The sequence below is a fragment of the Zalophus californianus genome, chromosome 6, assembly GCF_009762305.2.
Source record: "Zalophus californianus isolate mZalCal1 chromosome 6, mZalCal1.pri.v2, whole genome shotgun sequence".
NCBI lineage: Eukaryota > Metazoa > Chordata > Mammalia > Carnivora > Otariidae > Zalophus > Zalophus californianus.
This window is the reverse complement of record NC_045600.1, coordinates 40,175,737-40,191,041: the sequence shown is the minus strand read 5'-3', so window position 1 is coordinate 40,191,041 and position 15,305 is coordinate 40,175,737. Positions and strand designations below refer to the sequence as shown.

The 15,305-nt window shown below is 41.4% G+C and overlaps 1 protein-coding gene across 5 annotated transcripts in view; it reads left to right on the top strand.

Moving 5' to 3' along the window:
- The window catches only part of DAAM1 (dishevelled associated activator of morphogenesis 1), a 164,336-nt gene that overhangs the window by 126,897 nt on the left and 22,134 nt on the right, over positions 1–15,305 (top strand). For 4 of the 5 annotated variants that reach the window (XM_027570704.2, XM_027570706.2, XM_027570708.2 and 1 more), the window contains 3 exons: positions 5,018–5,047; positions 6,168–6,274; positions 13,801–13,885. In XM_027570704.2, the coding sequence (XP_027426505.1) occupies positions 5,018–5,047; positions 6,168–6,274; positions 13,801–13,885 (222 nt within the window). The remainder of the gene's footprint in view (positions 1–5,017; positions 5,048–6,167; positions 6,275–13,800; positions 13,886–15,305) is intronic. The other variant, XM_027570709.2, reaches the window with a different exon arrangement.

The following is a 15,305-nucleotide window of genomic DNA, read 5'->3' as shown; positions in this document are numbered from 1 at the left end:
ACCCAGGAAGGTGTTCTCTGGGCCTTGACGTGAAGTCATAGGACAGTTAACAAATTTCCTGGTAGGTTCAAATGATCTTCTGACCTCATTACATATCCAAGTGATTTCCCACTTCAGTTTTAGTCACCAATTCTGGTCCATTCTGGTTGCCTAAGGTGAAGGTTTGGGAATTCAGAAGAGTAAATTAAAGGAAGGGAAAACAGCAGTTATTCCAAATGATGCTGTTCAAGTCTGAGCATGTAGGCTGCATTTATTATGAAGGCAGGTGGTTAAAAGACCCAAGTTTATAAGACTCGTAATTAACAGGCTTTCAGCAGAAGGTGCAGAAGGATGCTGCCAAAGTGTTCTGGGACAAATATGTGGACAGTTCTCAAGAGCTCTGGGAGACAGGGTTGCAGAAAGCCTAGCAATTGGGTAATTGTCTCCTAGCAACCAATCACTGTTTAAGTAATCAGTAGTCATTCCAGTCAGTATAGACCAGAACATTTCAGTTGTACTTAACACTAAGTAGACTGGTAAGTAGAATCATTTGTTATATTTTCAGTAGCACTTCCTGGAAAAAATTTCAACACACTTGGCTCAGCTTAATTGAAGTATGTTTCCCCTCTTGGTGCAAGAATTTGAGATGAGATTTTTAAACCACAGATATATTTCCCACATGAAGGTAATTGGAGCCATTTTATTGAGTTTACTGAATGTTGAGAGACAAAGGAAAAATACAAAGATGCAGACATTCTGGTAGGAATATGTAGGACAGAGTAAAGGAAATGGGGTGCCTGTCATTGACTGCTCCCTAGTCTCCTATCTAATGGCAATGTCTAAGACCCGTGCATTTTCATTTTAATCTTGGCAATGCACTATGTAATTATCATCACACTTGAACTGCTCTCTTTTCCACTCCCACATGAATACTAGGAGCCTATTCTTTTCTATGGTATCTCCTCTTTCTTCCCTCCAGTTATAAAACCCTGGTCAGACTGTCTGAACTTCAGCCAGTTGTTTGAACAAGTCAGTATCTCAGAGAAGCAGAATACATGAATACCATTACCTGCATGCCTGTAACAAGAACACTACACAGAGTAAGATTTTGAATAAAATCTCAGGTATGAGATTAATATAATTTAGGTGAACTCTGGTTAATGATATTTAGGAGAGATTTTAAATAAATATGAACACATACACAACATATGCCCAATTGATCTGAGAAATATTTTATCATTAAAATCAGATTATTAATAATGTCTGCTTTGTATATGAAGTACTTTAAAGGTTGCAAATGTATTAAACTGTTACACAGGCTTTTTTTTTTTTTAAGATTTTATTTATTTATTTGACAGAGACACAGCAAGAGAGGGGACACAGCAGGGGGAGTGGGAGAGGGAGAAGCAGGCTTCCCGCCGAGCGGGGAGCCCGATGCAGGGCTCGATCCCAGGACCCTGGGATCATGACCTGAGCCGAAGGCAGATGCTTAACGACTGAGCCACCCAGGCGCCCCGTTACACAGGCTTACAATGCAACTTGCAGTATAAAAGCAAAGAGGACGACAGTCTGCAAACAACCATAATATAGACTAAAAAATGATAATATTAAGTATCTATTACATTTTTGGTGCCGAGTACGAAATGCACAGTCTCAATCTCATCAACCCCAAAATTTAGTTCTCAAGGCGCTCTTATACTTACTTTTTATTTAACCCTCACACCAGCTCTATGAGGTATTATTCCCATCTCATCAATAATAGAAATATGGCTTAGTATATATTCAGTTTCTGAACGGGTGGCACAGCCAGGTTACAAAGTGGCGTAAATTCTCAATTTCGCTTTGTTCTGACACTGTGGTCTTGTTCATGATTAAAGTCAGGCTTTGTAAAGGATTTTCTATAATCCCAATTTTAAGAATAAGACCATTTCTATTCAGGATTTTTTTTTCAGTGTGGCTAGCAAAGGTGTACAAGAGCTGATTATGTAAGCTTATGTGCCACATGAAATGGAATTTAATAGTGTGCAGTTATTCCCCTGCTTGCATTCCAGAAGTTCATTTGAAAGTCAATTGTCTCAGAACCTTTTTCTCATTGACACTATATTATGCGTGATTTCCAGGCCAACCACAAAAGACTTAATACAATAATGTGCATTGCATAGTAGTACTATTTCAGATAGAGTTAAACAATATTCATTTTGGTTTTGTGGGAAATTTTCATGTTGAGATGTTATAAATTCATTCTCCCTATCCTTGCAGTTGGGTAGAGGAAAATGAATTTCCCATTTACCTAAGGGGAGTCATATCTTTGTAGCAATAAATTAACAGCTCATATCTCCATTCCTTCTCCCAGTTCTTTGCCTGAGGACACTCCTTCTTTATCAGCATATAGTATAACATTTGAAAGCCTCTCTGCTCTGATTTAGGGAACAAAGGATAACTGTTATCCCAAGCTCCAGAATCTGACCTCTCCTGCTAATATGTAAAAGACATGTCATTCTTGGGCTCCCATTTGGAACATTCAATGCTATCTTCTGATTTTTTTTTTTAATATATATAAACAAAGAATTTTTTTTCTTATTCTTTCTACATTTTCATTATTCTGTAGATCTAGATTTCACATTGAAAAATTATGAATTAAGATATTATTTTCAATAATCTTGGCCCTTAGCCATAGCACATGAAGAAAGAAGAGAAAATTATGAATGATGGTTTTTCTTAAACCAAGTATAAGGTAGAGGTTCTGAAATTGACTCCATGGTAAGAGTTAATTAAAGGCAGGGTTTTGTATAAATAGTATGTATTTATATGAATAGTATGCATTTTTCTAGAGAGGGATCCCTAGCTTTTATCAGATTTACAAAGGGACCTCAACCTCAAAAAGATTAAGAACCATTCAGGTAAGGATTATTATTATCTGTGAAGTGTTATCATTCTGTCATTGCAGAACCTTATCTCTAAGAATCTATCATCATTGGTTCCTGAAAATGCAAGTCCCAACTTTCTGTTTACCAAAGCCCTACACCAAAAATCATCTGAAAGAATCAAACATCCTGTGAGGTAGAACCAGATATAGGTGATCCTGCATTGTTTGGCCCAAGCCAGTTAGTGAATAATTTAAAGTTTCAAAAAGAATGATAACTTATTTGAAAGAGGCCTGGGGAAGCATCATTATTTTTAACATGCCCCCTCTAATAAGCTTTGTGATTTTATTTAAAATGTGTTGGTTAAAGGGCCCCTAAAGAAGGGAAATCTCAAGGCTAACAATTAACTAAACTCTCCCATGGCGTTCCTCATCCTCACCTCTGGAAAGATAAGATAAATTACTTTGCTTTTAACTGTTAGACTTACTGCTGCTGCTGGTAACAAATGGGAGATCTTGACCAGCTGTGAAAAAGAGAGCAATAGGAGAATAAATGGGCCTGATCATCAGCTTGAAAGATAATTGTATTGTATGGTAGCTTCCAAGTATTGAGCTCATAAATATGTGTCAGGTACTCTACAAAATGCTTTACATGAATCATCGTGTTTTATCATCACAGTAATAATCCAGTTGTTAATTCCATTTTGCAGGTAGTAAGACTGGCTGCAAGCCTCACACCTAATAAATGATAGTTGCCTGATTCCATAGCCCACGACGGTAAAGGTCAGAAGTCTTAATTTTCTGACAGTGGGAACATAACGGAGACTTAAGTTGCTAGAGAACTTCATAGAAATTTCTTCTTTGAAAGCCAGACAGTAAGAGCTGGATCTAAATTCAACTAGCAACTTGTCTCTTTAAGAGAAAAAAGTCGGATAAGCTGACCTCCTGGAATTCCCGTCAGAGTTTTTCCTGCCCTTGGAAGGAGACACTGCTTTCCGAGGGCAAGTGTCCTAAGGAGTTTCAGTGTAGAAAACCTGGTGGTTACAACCGGGACAAAAGAAAACCATGGCATCAGAGAAGAAAGGTTTCTTGTGGTTATCCACTTATTTTTTTTTTTTAAATGTCATTCTAGAGAAGCAATCCCTCCTTGTGTGGGTGGAGCAGAAGTGGGACATGTTTTGTTTCCTGCTGGAAGAATGATGTGGGACAGCTCATCTGTGTAAAATTGGCCTTAGCTCTGCGACCAGGGCCAGTGAGGCCTTAAGGAATCTGCTGGGCAACTGCTGGTTGTGCAAGCCGCTGGCCTGGAAGCTGGGGTGTGTTTTGCACACCAAAGCTTTACTCATTCCAGCATGGCAGAAATATGTAAAGGAAGCTGTAACTTTCTCTAATGTGTCAGTTACTTCTTCCTCTTGCTCTTCTTCGCTCCAAGTCTTACCTGGAGCATTTCAGAAGGAGGCTGCTGACCTTGTGTGCTTGAACAACCCTGAGGCAGCTAGGACAGGGCCACCAAGGGGCTGCACACCACATGATCACTTACTGTCTCTTAATTGCACGGTCTTTTTCCTCATACCTACCCCCAGTGCCATCAGGCATTGTTTGGACTCTCAGGGGATACTGAGTGTTAATATTACTGATGTGTATTGTTGAACTTGTCTGGTGTGTTTTCTTAATCCTTCCTTATGGCACAAGAAGACAGGAGATTATTTCAACCCAAAACAAAAAAAGCATATTTTGCTAGTAGACATGACCATGGGAGAAGTTTCCCCAAGTTGGTGGAATTGATGGATATTTTCTGCTTCAAGTGAAAATCATCATGTTGAATAAACGGAGCCCATTTCTCTTCCAAAGAGAATTTGTTCCTTTCCCAGCTTGGGTCTTTCTGAAGTATCCTAAGTCCTTTCTTCTCTGAATTTGATTTGCCCCCATTGAAAATTGTGTACAGCACATGTCCTCTCTCTTTCCCCAGAATGCTTAGTTCCGTGCTCTTCACTGTATCTTCAGCCAGCCTCCCCCATCTTCATCAACTCTCATTGCTGGTCCTTGGGGCATAAATCCTCTCTTACCCTGTGTCACTGATTTCCTTGACTGCTTTGACTTTCTCCCACTTGTTGCTGTGATTTCTGAACTGCATGTGTCTGATTTGCCTTTTCCATGCCTCTGCCATGGCTGTAGGATTTCTTTGTGAACAGTAACTCCAAGCAGGTAAGTAAGCAACCACCTAAACTTGCTTACTATAACTTCTTGGCTCACTATAAGCTCAGAATGTCTTGGTTATCCAATTTTTTTTCAGATAGTGTAACGCAGGGCTTAGGTAATTCTGCTTTGGGTTTCAATTCTTAACTGATATTTAGAGGTCTGCCTGAAATCTCGGCATGACAGGAAACAGTTGAAGTTTGATCACATGGTGCCTCTTACTATAAACTCCATATTGTCTTTGTTTTCCTAAACTGTTACACAATTCCAGAGCTCTTTGGTTTTCTTACATTTTAAAAATGCCATGATCCATTTTTAAAATTGATTCTGACCTCTAATAAAATTAAACTTGCTATTTATCAAGTTAGTCTGTATTTTTCACCTTGATGCCCAGTTTACTCAAATAGTATTTTATATATAATTTGCTTTTTTGCCTCTTCCACCATAAATTATGACTGGCCATCATTGCTTACAGCTTTCTGAACAGCAGCAGAGTATGCAAAGTAGTGTTTTGTTGTTAATTCAAGTAATTGAACTAATGCCTTAAACTGCCCCCTGTCTGTTATCCATCAGACTCCAGGGTGATGAAAGGTACCATCTAGGCTTGGGAGTTTCCTGTTGCACATGAGGACGTTTGGGAGGATTTATTGTTCAGCTTTTTAAGTGGTTAGGATGCAAATGGTTCTGGAGTGAATGGGCCCTGCAAATGGCCAGGACTAGCAATGGCAAGCCTCAGCCGAGCTTGATTCATAGTGACAGTTCTTCTGTCTGCTATCCATGGGGATTTGGGAGACAAAAGGAGTGCACCACTCACTGATAATTTATGCACGCTTAGCATCTTCAACTTAGAGATGCACTTTGTTCTTCCAAAACTGCTTTTTCAAATGTGGGTGGTCAGCTTTTCTTACTATTTCCCTTTGTCAATTCGATTTTAGCCCTTCGTTTCAACTCCACCACCTCCCTGTGCTCCCTCCCTCACCATCTCCGCTTCGCCTGTGTGGGTGCGTGTGCGTGTGTGTGTGTGTGTGTGTGTGTGTGTGTGTAAACAGAAAATATAAAGGAAAAGTGTGTATCTGAAGTCGGAATGTCCCTGTTTGACTTTGATGGATTTCTTTCATGCTCTTTATAGAAAGAAGCAGATGCCATGGATGACACACTGAGTTCCAAACTTAAAGTCAAAGAGCTTTCAGTGATTGATGGTCGGAGAGCTCAGAATTGCAACATCCTTCTGTCGAGGTATTGTTGATGTTGAATAAACATTTCTGGTAGGACCAACTTTTCTTTCCTGTGGCTCCAAACCGCATGTTTGTGCTTATTCTTTTAATCGGACTCTGCTGAGATTCAGTCCTTTGGATTCTCTTCTGTCTAAGGTGAGAAGAACTCATGGCCCTTACTTTCCCCGTGTGGAATGCATCGGAGCTGGATGCTTCCTTTCTCAGAGTTTAATTTCCACAGACTCCAGAAGTTAAAGAGCAGAACATCCCAAATCAATGTTTTGTGTATTTTTCCAGAAAGTCTGTAAAATGGACTTTACCTTTATTTATATTTCCTGGCTTTAGAGATATTTTGATTGTTGAGTAACACTATCCCAGAATCAGCAGCAACGATGACAGCTCTTTGTTTCATTTTGCTTTTCTATGTCACCTTTTTATACTTCAAGTTTATGATTTCATGCTCTTTTTGAACATTTTTATGACTAAAGAGATACGTAAATCTCAAACCCCAGTGAAATGCTAATTTATCCATTTCAGCCCTGTTCAGAAATCTTTCTCATAATTAATGAACCATCACGGCCTTGGAACTTGAAAAGAAGAAAGGAAATTTGGGAGGCTGGAATCTGCTCGTAGCTTCAGGCACTGTGTCAGGTCGTCCTGGGCCTTTCAAGTAGCTTTTCTGTATCTAATTTCTTCTTTTCTCTAGAAGGGACTTTTCTGTCAGGCAAAGATACTTAACACTTATGAGGTGAATGAAGATCCTGAATTTGGGGGCATTAAGTATATGTCGCATTGGTCACGTTCTAGAAAGAATGTTGTATATGTATTAAAGCTGGTGTAAGGTGGCTTCGCTTTCAGGGAGAGTAGAGGGAAAATGGCAGTCTTTATTTTTTATTTATTCAGAGAGCACAAGCAGGGGGAGGGGCAGAGGAAGAGGGAAAGAGAGAATCTCAAGCAGATTCTGTGCTGAGCACGGAGCCCGACGTGGGGCTCGATCTCATGACTCTGAGTTCATGACCTGAGCTGCAGTCAAGAGTCAGACACAACTGACTGAGCCACCCAGGTGCCCCGGTGGTCTTTATTTTTTAGATGGTCTTACAGTGAGTTTCTTTTAACACAAAGCACTGCTGCTTGGTTTACAGCATGGAGCTTGATTATTAGCCAGATATATATTACTTTAGGGAGCAAATGTTTCTTTTAGTAAAAGAGAAACTGAAGCTTAGTGAGATCCCTGAATTTTAATACAACCAGTAAGGTAACATGAACCATCCAGTTAGCATTTCTTTTCTTTTCTTTTCTTTTCTTTTCTTTTTTTAAAGATTTTATTTATTTGACAGAGACACAGCAAAGAGAGGGAACACAGGCAGGGGGAGTGGGAGAGGGAGAAGCAGGCTTCGCCAAGCAGGGAGCCCAATGCAGGGCTCAATCCCAGGTTAGCATTTCATTTGTGCCTCTGGCTGGAAGCTATGTAAATGGCCAGGCCCTGTACTTAGCCGCATTTTTTTCTCCCTGAACACATGCTCAGGAAGATACTAATGAAAAATCTAAAGGTCTACTTATTTTTCTTCTATGCTATGTATAGTTCGTTTTGTTATAATTTCTTTTTACAAGTCACATTCTTAATAGTGACATTAAATGAAAATTTGGGGAAAGTTTTTTTTTTCCCCTAAAGCCTGGAATTTCTGCCTATATTTTGTGCTTTTGCAGTCTAGAGGAACACTTTTAAACAGCTTGAGAAAGGGAGCTATCACTCTGAATTCTATAGTACTTAAGTGCTCATCGCAGTAAAATCTGTGACCCAGTTCCTCACAGATTATTCTCGGCATGAGATGTCAGTGAGGATAATAACACTAACACTAGTTATAGATAAGGTTACAACTCTTTCTGGCAAATTTCCCATCTCATTATTGAAGGAGTTATTTCCAATTTGTAGTGTGCCAATTTCCTTGTTACCTCAGAAGTGTCAGAGCCCAAGGTGACTTAGAACTTGAGTGTATCTAAACCCTCTCTGGAAGATAATTTTGAGAAATTGCCTTGTATCTGTTAAATTATCTATTAAAATCCAATTTAACAAATGAGTGTTACTATAATGAGCATAATTAAAAAATGTATTGTACACAACAAGGTAATTTTGAGTCCCAGTTGACCTTACAGCGATTAGACCTTACGGATCAGGTTCTAAAACCACCTTTCCCACAGAGGATTCAGCCCTACATGCTTTTCTGCTCCATGATCAATAGGTTTACTCCTGTCAGGAAAACACAGAACTGACCTGTAATATGCTATGTGGTAAAGATAACAGAAATGAAGCAGATTTAGTTTTAATTTGGGTTATATTTAGTTGTTTAACCGGTCAGCAGTTCACCTTGCTTTCATTCTCCCCTCTTCGTTGGCAATGCGTTACTACACACGAAAGGAGTTAGGGGCTAGAAGAAAGAAAGAAATCTATGAAAGTGTGTGCGATGCTTTTTTCTTAGAGTTAACACTGTGGAGCATTTATTTTCCTGGCACTATGCAGGGTGCCACAGAGCAGACTGTGACTTTGAAAGCTCATGGCTCACTGGAGAAGAGAAATGACACAGGCACGGTGGCTTGGGAACAACTCAGGCCTAGGCTGATCTGATCAGAAGGAGCCAGGAGCTCAGCCAAGTGAGAAGGACACCGACGGGGCTCACCAGAGAAAGGGGACCTCAAAGAGCGATAACAGTTACAGGGCGGTGGGGGGGGGGGGGTCGGGACGGGAGGCAGTTCCAAAGAGGGGCGCCACGGAAGCCAAGGCACCTGACAGGTAGGCACACAGCTGATGAGAGCCCCGCGATTGTAGCAATCCTCAGTCATAAAGAATGAGACTGAGCAAGAGAGCCCGGGACCCATGCCTGATGTCTTGGTGAGGGCACTGCTGAGCCAGGGTCAAGCCGTGCCCTCCTCATCTGTAGAATGGAGGTGGGGAGAGGACTGGCCTTGCGGTGGGCTCTCGGTGTGGGAGTGTTAGACCCCGTGCGTGTGAAGCAGCTGCTGCCAGGACCCGCATTCGGTCGCTGCTCAGTCAGTGGCCTGTGATCCCATGGGATCAGGAATTGGTGCAAGTTGTTTGTTTTAATAAGTTCTGAAGTCTGCTCTCTAGGGTTTGCAGGAGAGGTTGGAAGGGGTCGAGAGCTGGCCACGAGAGCAGCCACTAGTTAGGAGGCCCTTAGGTCCAGGTAAGACCTGACAAGAGACAGAATTGAGAGACACACAACCCTCAGTAGGACTTGGACACTGGTGTTGTGCATGGGGACAATGAATAGGAGTGTTTCCAAGTGGATGTCAAGATTTCCTTCCTTTCCGCACTTACTTACTTCTTTTCTACATACTTCATTCCCCAAGACTGGCGACCCTGTCTCTTACCTTGCTGATGAGGAGTTTAATTCCCAGCTACACTGTGTTCTCCCCAGATTCTACCACAGTATAAGCCTGTGGTGTATTCCATGGGGGATATTTTCATGAGCACATGTGTCTGCAGCATTTGGTTATCCCTAAAAGCTCACCCTTACCCCCACACTGAAGAAGTTAGTGGACCCTTTGTTCAGAGCACCTGCCACAGCCCTGCCCGGAGCAGAGAAGGGAGTCAGAAGGAAGCCCCTCCTGTCCCACAAGCCAAGCAGGGGAGGGACATGCAGGCCCTATACATGGAACTCGCCGCCTGAGTGGCCAGGATCACTTGTAGCTCCCAGGAAGAGAGTGCCTGGAAGGTGTGAGTTTGAAACAGAAGCTCCAGGCCACGAGGGACCCTGCCTGTCACAGACTTGCAAGTGGAATGGACATGATGTTCCTCAAACTAAGAACCCCTGCCTCAGGCTGCAGGCGGAGCGAGCAACAACTTACTGGGTATAGGCAGGCGGCATGTGGCAATTTAAAAATTCACTCTGCTTTATTCCCTAAAACAGACCTCTCCCTTCCCCCCCCCAAAAAAGAAACTAGGAAGCTGGTTTAAGAACCCACCTAAAACACACTTTTATGAAGTGTTGTGCCGTTCTTGTTTTCCAGATCCTCACTTAACATGGCAGCCGGGGTGCAGTAAACCACACAAAGCTACTTTAAAGTGGGGAGGTTTGGCTTACATCCACTGAAGCAGAGCTAAGGCTCATCGAGCCATCCATCCCTAACTTATTTTAATTACGCCTGAATGTTCCAATTCTCTTGGCAAATTTTTGAAATACCTGAGTGGAGCAAGGTAGACTTAAATACCGTTTTTAAATGGCTGGTTTGTTTCCTCCCTTGTAAAGAAAGTTGAGGTGGATGTCTCAAAAGTTGCCACCCTGCAGCACACCAGAACACTGCCAAGCTTTAACAGCAATTAAAACATTAGAATTGGTAGAGTCCTTAAATTACAGAGATTAGCGACTCATTCTCTGGATGACAGATGATATTAAGAACCCAGCAACCTACAGAACCATCCTGGAGGGCGGAGTCCCCGTCTCCTCTTTCCCCGGGGGGTACAGTTTCTTTGTCTGCTCCAACAGGCCACGTGCAAGGCAGTATGTTGACAGGTAGATTTTCTTAAGTACTATCCATTAAAGTCCCGAGTCTCTTTGTGGGACACATAAAGAGAAACCAAAATTGTTATGAATTAGAGCTAGTGTGTAGTCCAGACAGCCTCTGGAGGTTGAGAAGCATAAATATATACAATTTCAAAAGCAAGAAGTTCTGCACTCCATATGGGGAGCTAATGAAATGCAAATCTGATACTTCAAGTATTGTTCTCACTCCGATTTTCAGCTCCTTTTAAATGCAAAACAGAAGGACTCTGCAGAATCACACCGTAAAGTAGTTTCTTCAGCTCAGTGTGAAAAGGACACAGAACTAATTTATTTTTTTCTTACAAGTGGAGCTTTTCTCAGGATGACTGTAGATGTTTCCACGGCCAGTTGGTTTTCATTAGTGGCAGTTTCAACCTTCCTTAATGTTCTTCCTTGGCCTTGCATGGCTGAACTGTGGTATTTGCTCTTAACTGACTCAAAGCCTTTAGTGTCCTAGAATTGAGGGCTACCCAGAGCCTGTACAGTGAAGCTAGGATACAGTTTTTATCCTATCATATGCCCTACCCATGCCAACTCGGCTAAATTGTTCCAGTTAATTTGGGGGGTTTTCCATCATGATGTTCTGGTGAAAATGTTTGTGGGGTGATGATTGTCCCAAGAATGACTAAAACAATCTGAAGTCTGTGCAGGTCCAGGGAATTAGCATGGCATCGTACCTCCGACTAGGTGATAGAATGGGTCTCATTTCAGAACATGGGCAATTTTAGGGCACCTGGGTGGCTCAGTCAATTAAGCCTCTTAAGACTCTTGATCTCACAGTCGTGAGATCTAGCCCTGTATCCATCAACGCACACTCTCTCTCTCCCTCTCTTAAAAAAAAAAAAAAGGGCAATTTCACATATTGCCTAGATGCTATATTTGGATTTGAAAACATGAGGTAAAAGAGAATGCTACTCATACGATAAGATTCACAAATTTGTCCCTTCCCTTTCCTACTTATTGGCACATGAAACAGCATTCAGTGTAAATAGCAAGATGGCTCGTTTAAACAAGATTATGTCAAAATCTAGAGAAAAGGACAAGCCAGAGTTGTCCAGAGCGGGGTGTGCATTGCCCCGCTCTACCCCAGGGTTCTTTCCTCTTTCTGTGACCTTTGTGTCCACCCCTGCACTCAGGCTGCCTTCTCGTTTATCTGAGAGCACGAGTGTTTCAGCTTATTATTTGATTCTCCCAGACACTATAACCACCTTTAAAATAAGAACCCTGTCTTCTAAGTCTTGGTTAATACCCCTGGGCCTAATCGATGTTGTGTACAGAGAGGAAACTGGTGAAATGATGGGTGTGAGAGTGCTTTGGGAAGTGTTCATGATAACCCTACTAAGCACAGTGTAACGATAGTGTAATTGCCTGTGAATGTGTAGGTTACGTTACGAAAGTCCTGCTGCGACTTGTCCCTGGTGCAGAAAAGTGTTGTAGAGTAATACCTATAGTTTAGTGAGCCTTATCCGTGGCCAGGCAGGGTGCTGATGTTTTACATGCAGTATTTCACTCTGTAGATGAGAAAACTGGGCTTAAGAAAAACTTCATCAAGGTCGCACTGGCCCGGCATTGTCAGCCAGGACTGGGGCCCAGCCTGATGCCGAAGCCCTCGACTTCAAATGTTCCCCATGAAGGCTTGCTCTGTATTTGTGTGTTTATGTCTTTATCTCTAGACCTAAATGTGATTTTTTTCTTGAAGATCATAGACTAGAACAGACCAAATAATGTTAATATAGCACTTTAGTGGTAGTTTAATAAGGAAGTAGGTTTTGTTTCTTTGTTTTTTTAAGTAAGTCTGGATCTAATGCTTACAAATAGAACAAAAGAGTGACTCTGTTGTTCTAGCTAATAATCTGATTAAGACTTTTCCCCCTGGTTAAGACTATTGGTTGTGTCTAATAAAAATACATTTTTACAAGTACTTTTTAATTTCATGCCTCTTCTTTATAGTCCACACTTTGTTGTGCTGACACAATCAAGACATAAATCCTTATTTAAATTAGTAAATCATATAAATTTATGGTAAACAGAAAACAGATTTGTGGTTTTGCATAAATTCTTCCCTAAAAGATATTAACTAGATAAGCAGATTTGTAAAAAGAATTTGGGGTTAGGAATCAAGAGTTTCGTGTTTGTGTTAGATACTGCCACTTTCCATATGTTTGACCTTGGGCAAATCACTTAGCCATTCTGAGCCTCAGTTTCTCCTTCCATTAAAAAAAAAAAATGACCAGCACAGTTATTTTAAACCTCTAATGAAATAATATATGTGAAAACTCCTCATGAAGTGCCTTATACATTTTATTCTGCGTATTAACTGTTGAACATTTTAATAACAGATTTCCACCTTTTTAAAATCCATTTTTAAGCTGAAAGCAAACTTTAAGCACTCCTAATGAATAATCAAGTTCAGAATTTAGTTTTTTGGGGCACTGGGTGGCTCAGTCGGTTAAGCATCCGACTCTTAATTTTGGCTTGGGTCATGAGCTCAGGGTTGTGAGACCAGGCTCTGCGCTGGACGTGGAGTGTGGTTGAAATTCTCTCTCTCTCTCCCTCTGCACCTCTGCTTGCGTGTGTGGTCTCTCTCTCTCTCAAATAAATAAATCTTAAAAATCTTTAAAAAAAATAATTTAGTTTTTCTCTCTCATCTACAATTCACGGATACTATATATTAAAGAAATCGGTGTGTGTCGGTGTTTACCCTATTTCTCATCCTCCAATCCCTTACTTAAGGAAACTAAACAATAGAACATAACAGCTTTGTTCTCTGTGTCAGCAGAGCATTATGAAGTCCTGAAAGAATGTTAAAGCAGTTTAAAAACACTATTTTTAGGTGCAATATTGTCAGGAAATAAGCTTTCACTAAGAGATTTTGAGAAAAACAGTTCTTGAAAATCGGCAGCTGGAGTAGCAGAATGAATTATCTTGCATTAAATTTTAATACTCAAGCCAATATTGTTAACAACAAAATAAAATATTCTTTATCCAGGTTGAAACTGTCCAATGATGAAATCAAACGGGCAATTCTAACAATGGACGAGCAGGAAGATCTGCCCAAGGACATGTTGGAACAGGTGAGCTGCCAGACATATCTCAGAGCATAAGTGACAACTGGCTTTCAGCAGGGAGTGGAATATTGAGAAAATCTGGTTGTTGCTGGTAGATAATTTCCTCATCTCTGAACCAAAGTTGAATGTGGCTGTCTTAAGAGACTTTATTCTCTCATTGCTCCTCAAAATGTTGGGTGAAAAAGAAGGTCACAAGTTTGTCAGATGCCTGGGCCCCACAGTGCCAGAATCTGTCCCTCATGCTGCAGTTAAGTTATTATGCCTTCATAGGTCATGCACAGTCTGTTAGCTTTAGGGAAGTCTATTGGACAGGAAAATGGAGAATCTCACTAGCACTATGAGATCACAGACTACTACATAAACTGATTCATTACTGAATCCTTAATAATAGTTTGTGTCTTGGCTGTGACTCGCCATTCCTACACCACAGGGGTTACTGTTAAACCCCCTAGCTCTATCATCTGCATCAAAATAATTCATATTAACCATGGCCAGGCAAGCTGAATGGAGCGACTTAGCCTCTCTTTGTGCAGTATTCCTGTAACATGTTCTGTGGTGCCGTTCCAACTCTGTTACGTGTTTCTCAGCAGCTTTGTTCAGTTGTCCCCTAAATGACAATGTTGTTGAACTAGCAGTTGGTTCAGGGATTATTACCTATCTCTCGGTGTGACCCTGAGTTTTTCTGTGCTTCGTGGAGATCATCTCCACTTTCTGAGACTGTTCTACTTGTTTCCTTGTCCTTGGTACAAAATCCTATTTTGCGTGATTTTGGTCTAGAGGTCCACATCTGTTAGTGCCAAGTCCACTGAAGGTTAACTGTGGACCCCAGCGATCATGATGCCAGGCTGAACTTGAGGTCTCAGCTGTAGGCATGCTCAGCTCCCAGAAGCAGAGGAAAAGGCTGTTTGGTGTTGATAACAGTGATCTTGGGTGGCATGGCTGCTTATGCATTTTCCATAGTGTTCTCACTGCTGTCTGAAAAGGCCTCTGACACAGAGCAGGGAGGAGTGATGTGTGTGGTGTCACCACACCCCAGTGCACCTGCTCCACCTCAAACCTGCAGCTGCAGTCGTCCTGGGGGAAACCCTCACACTTAGCAATGGAAGAAGTTGTCATGCTATCCTTTTTGAGGTTTGACTTCGTTACCAATAGTCCATGACACTGTATCCAAGCCTGTTAGGATACTTTGTGTACAAATAGTTTAAAAATAATTCCTAAACTGAAGATTAATTTTTTGAAGCATTTTACAGCTTCTTGCACCCCCTTCCCTCTCCGTCTGCAACTAGTCCTAACAAGGGTCTCTGCCCGGAAGTACGGCCCAGACCCCCTCTGCCCCTCTCCAGCCCCTAGCTGGCCCTGCATTCTGGTTGCCTGCATCAGAAGCTACTCATGCAGAGGGAGGAACTATGCGGAAAGCTGCTTTGGT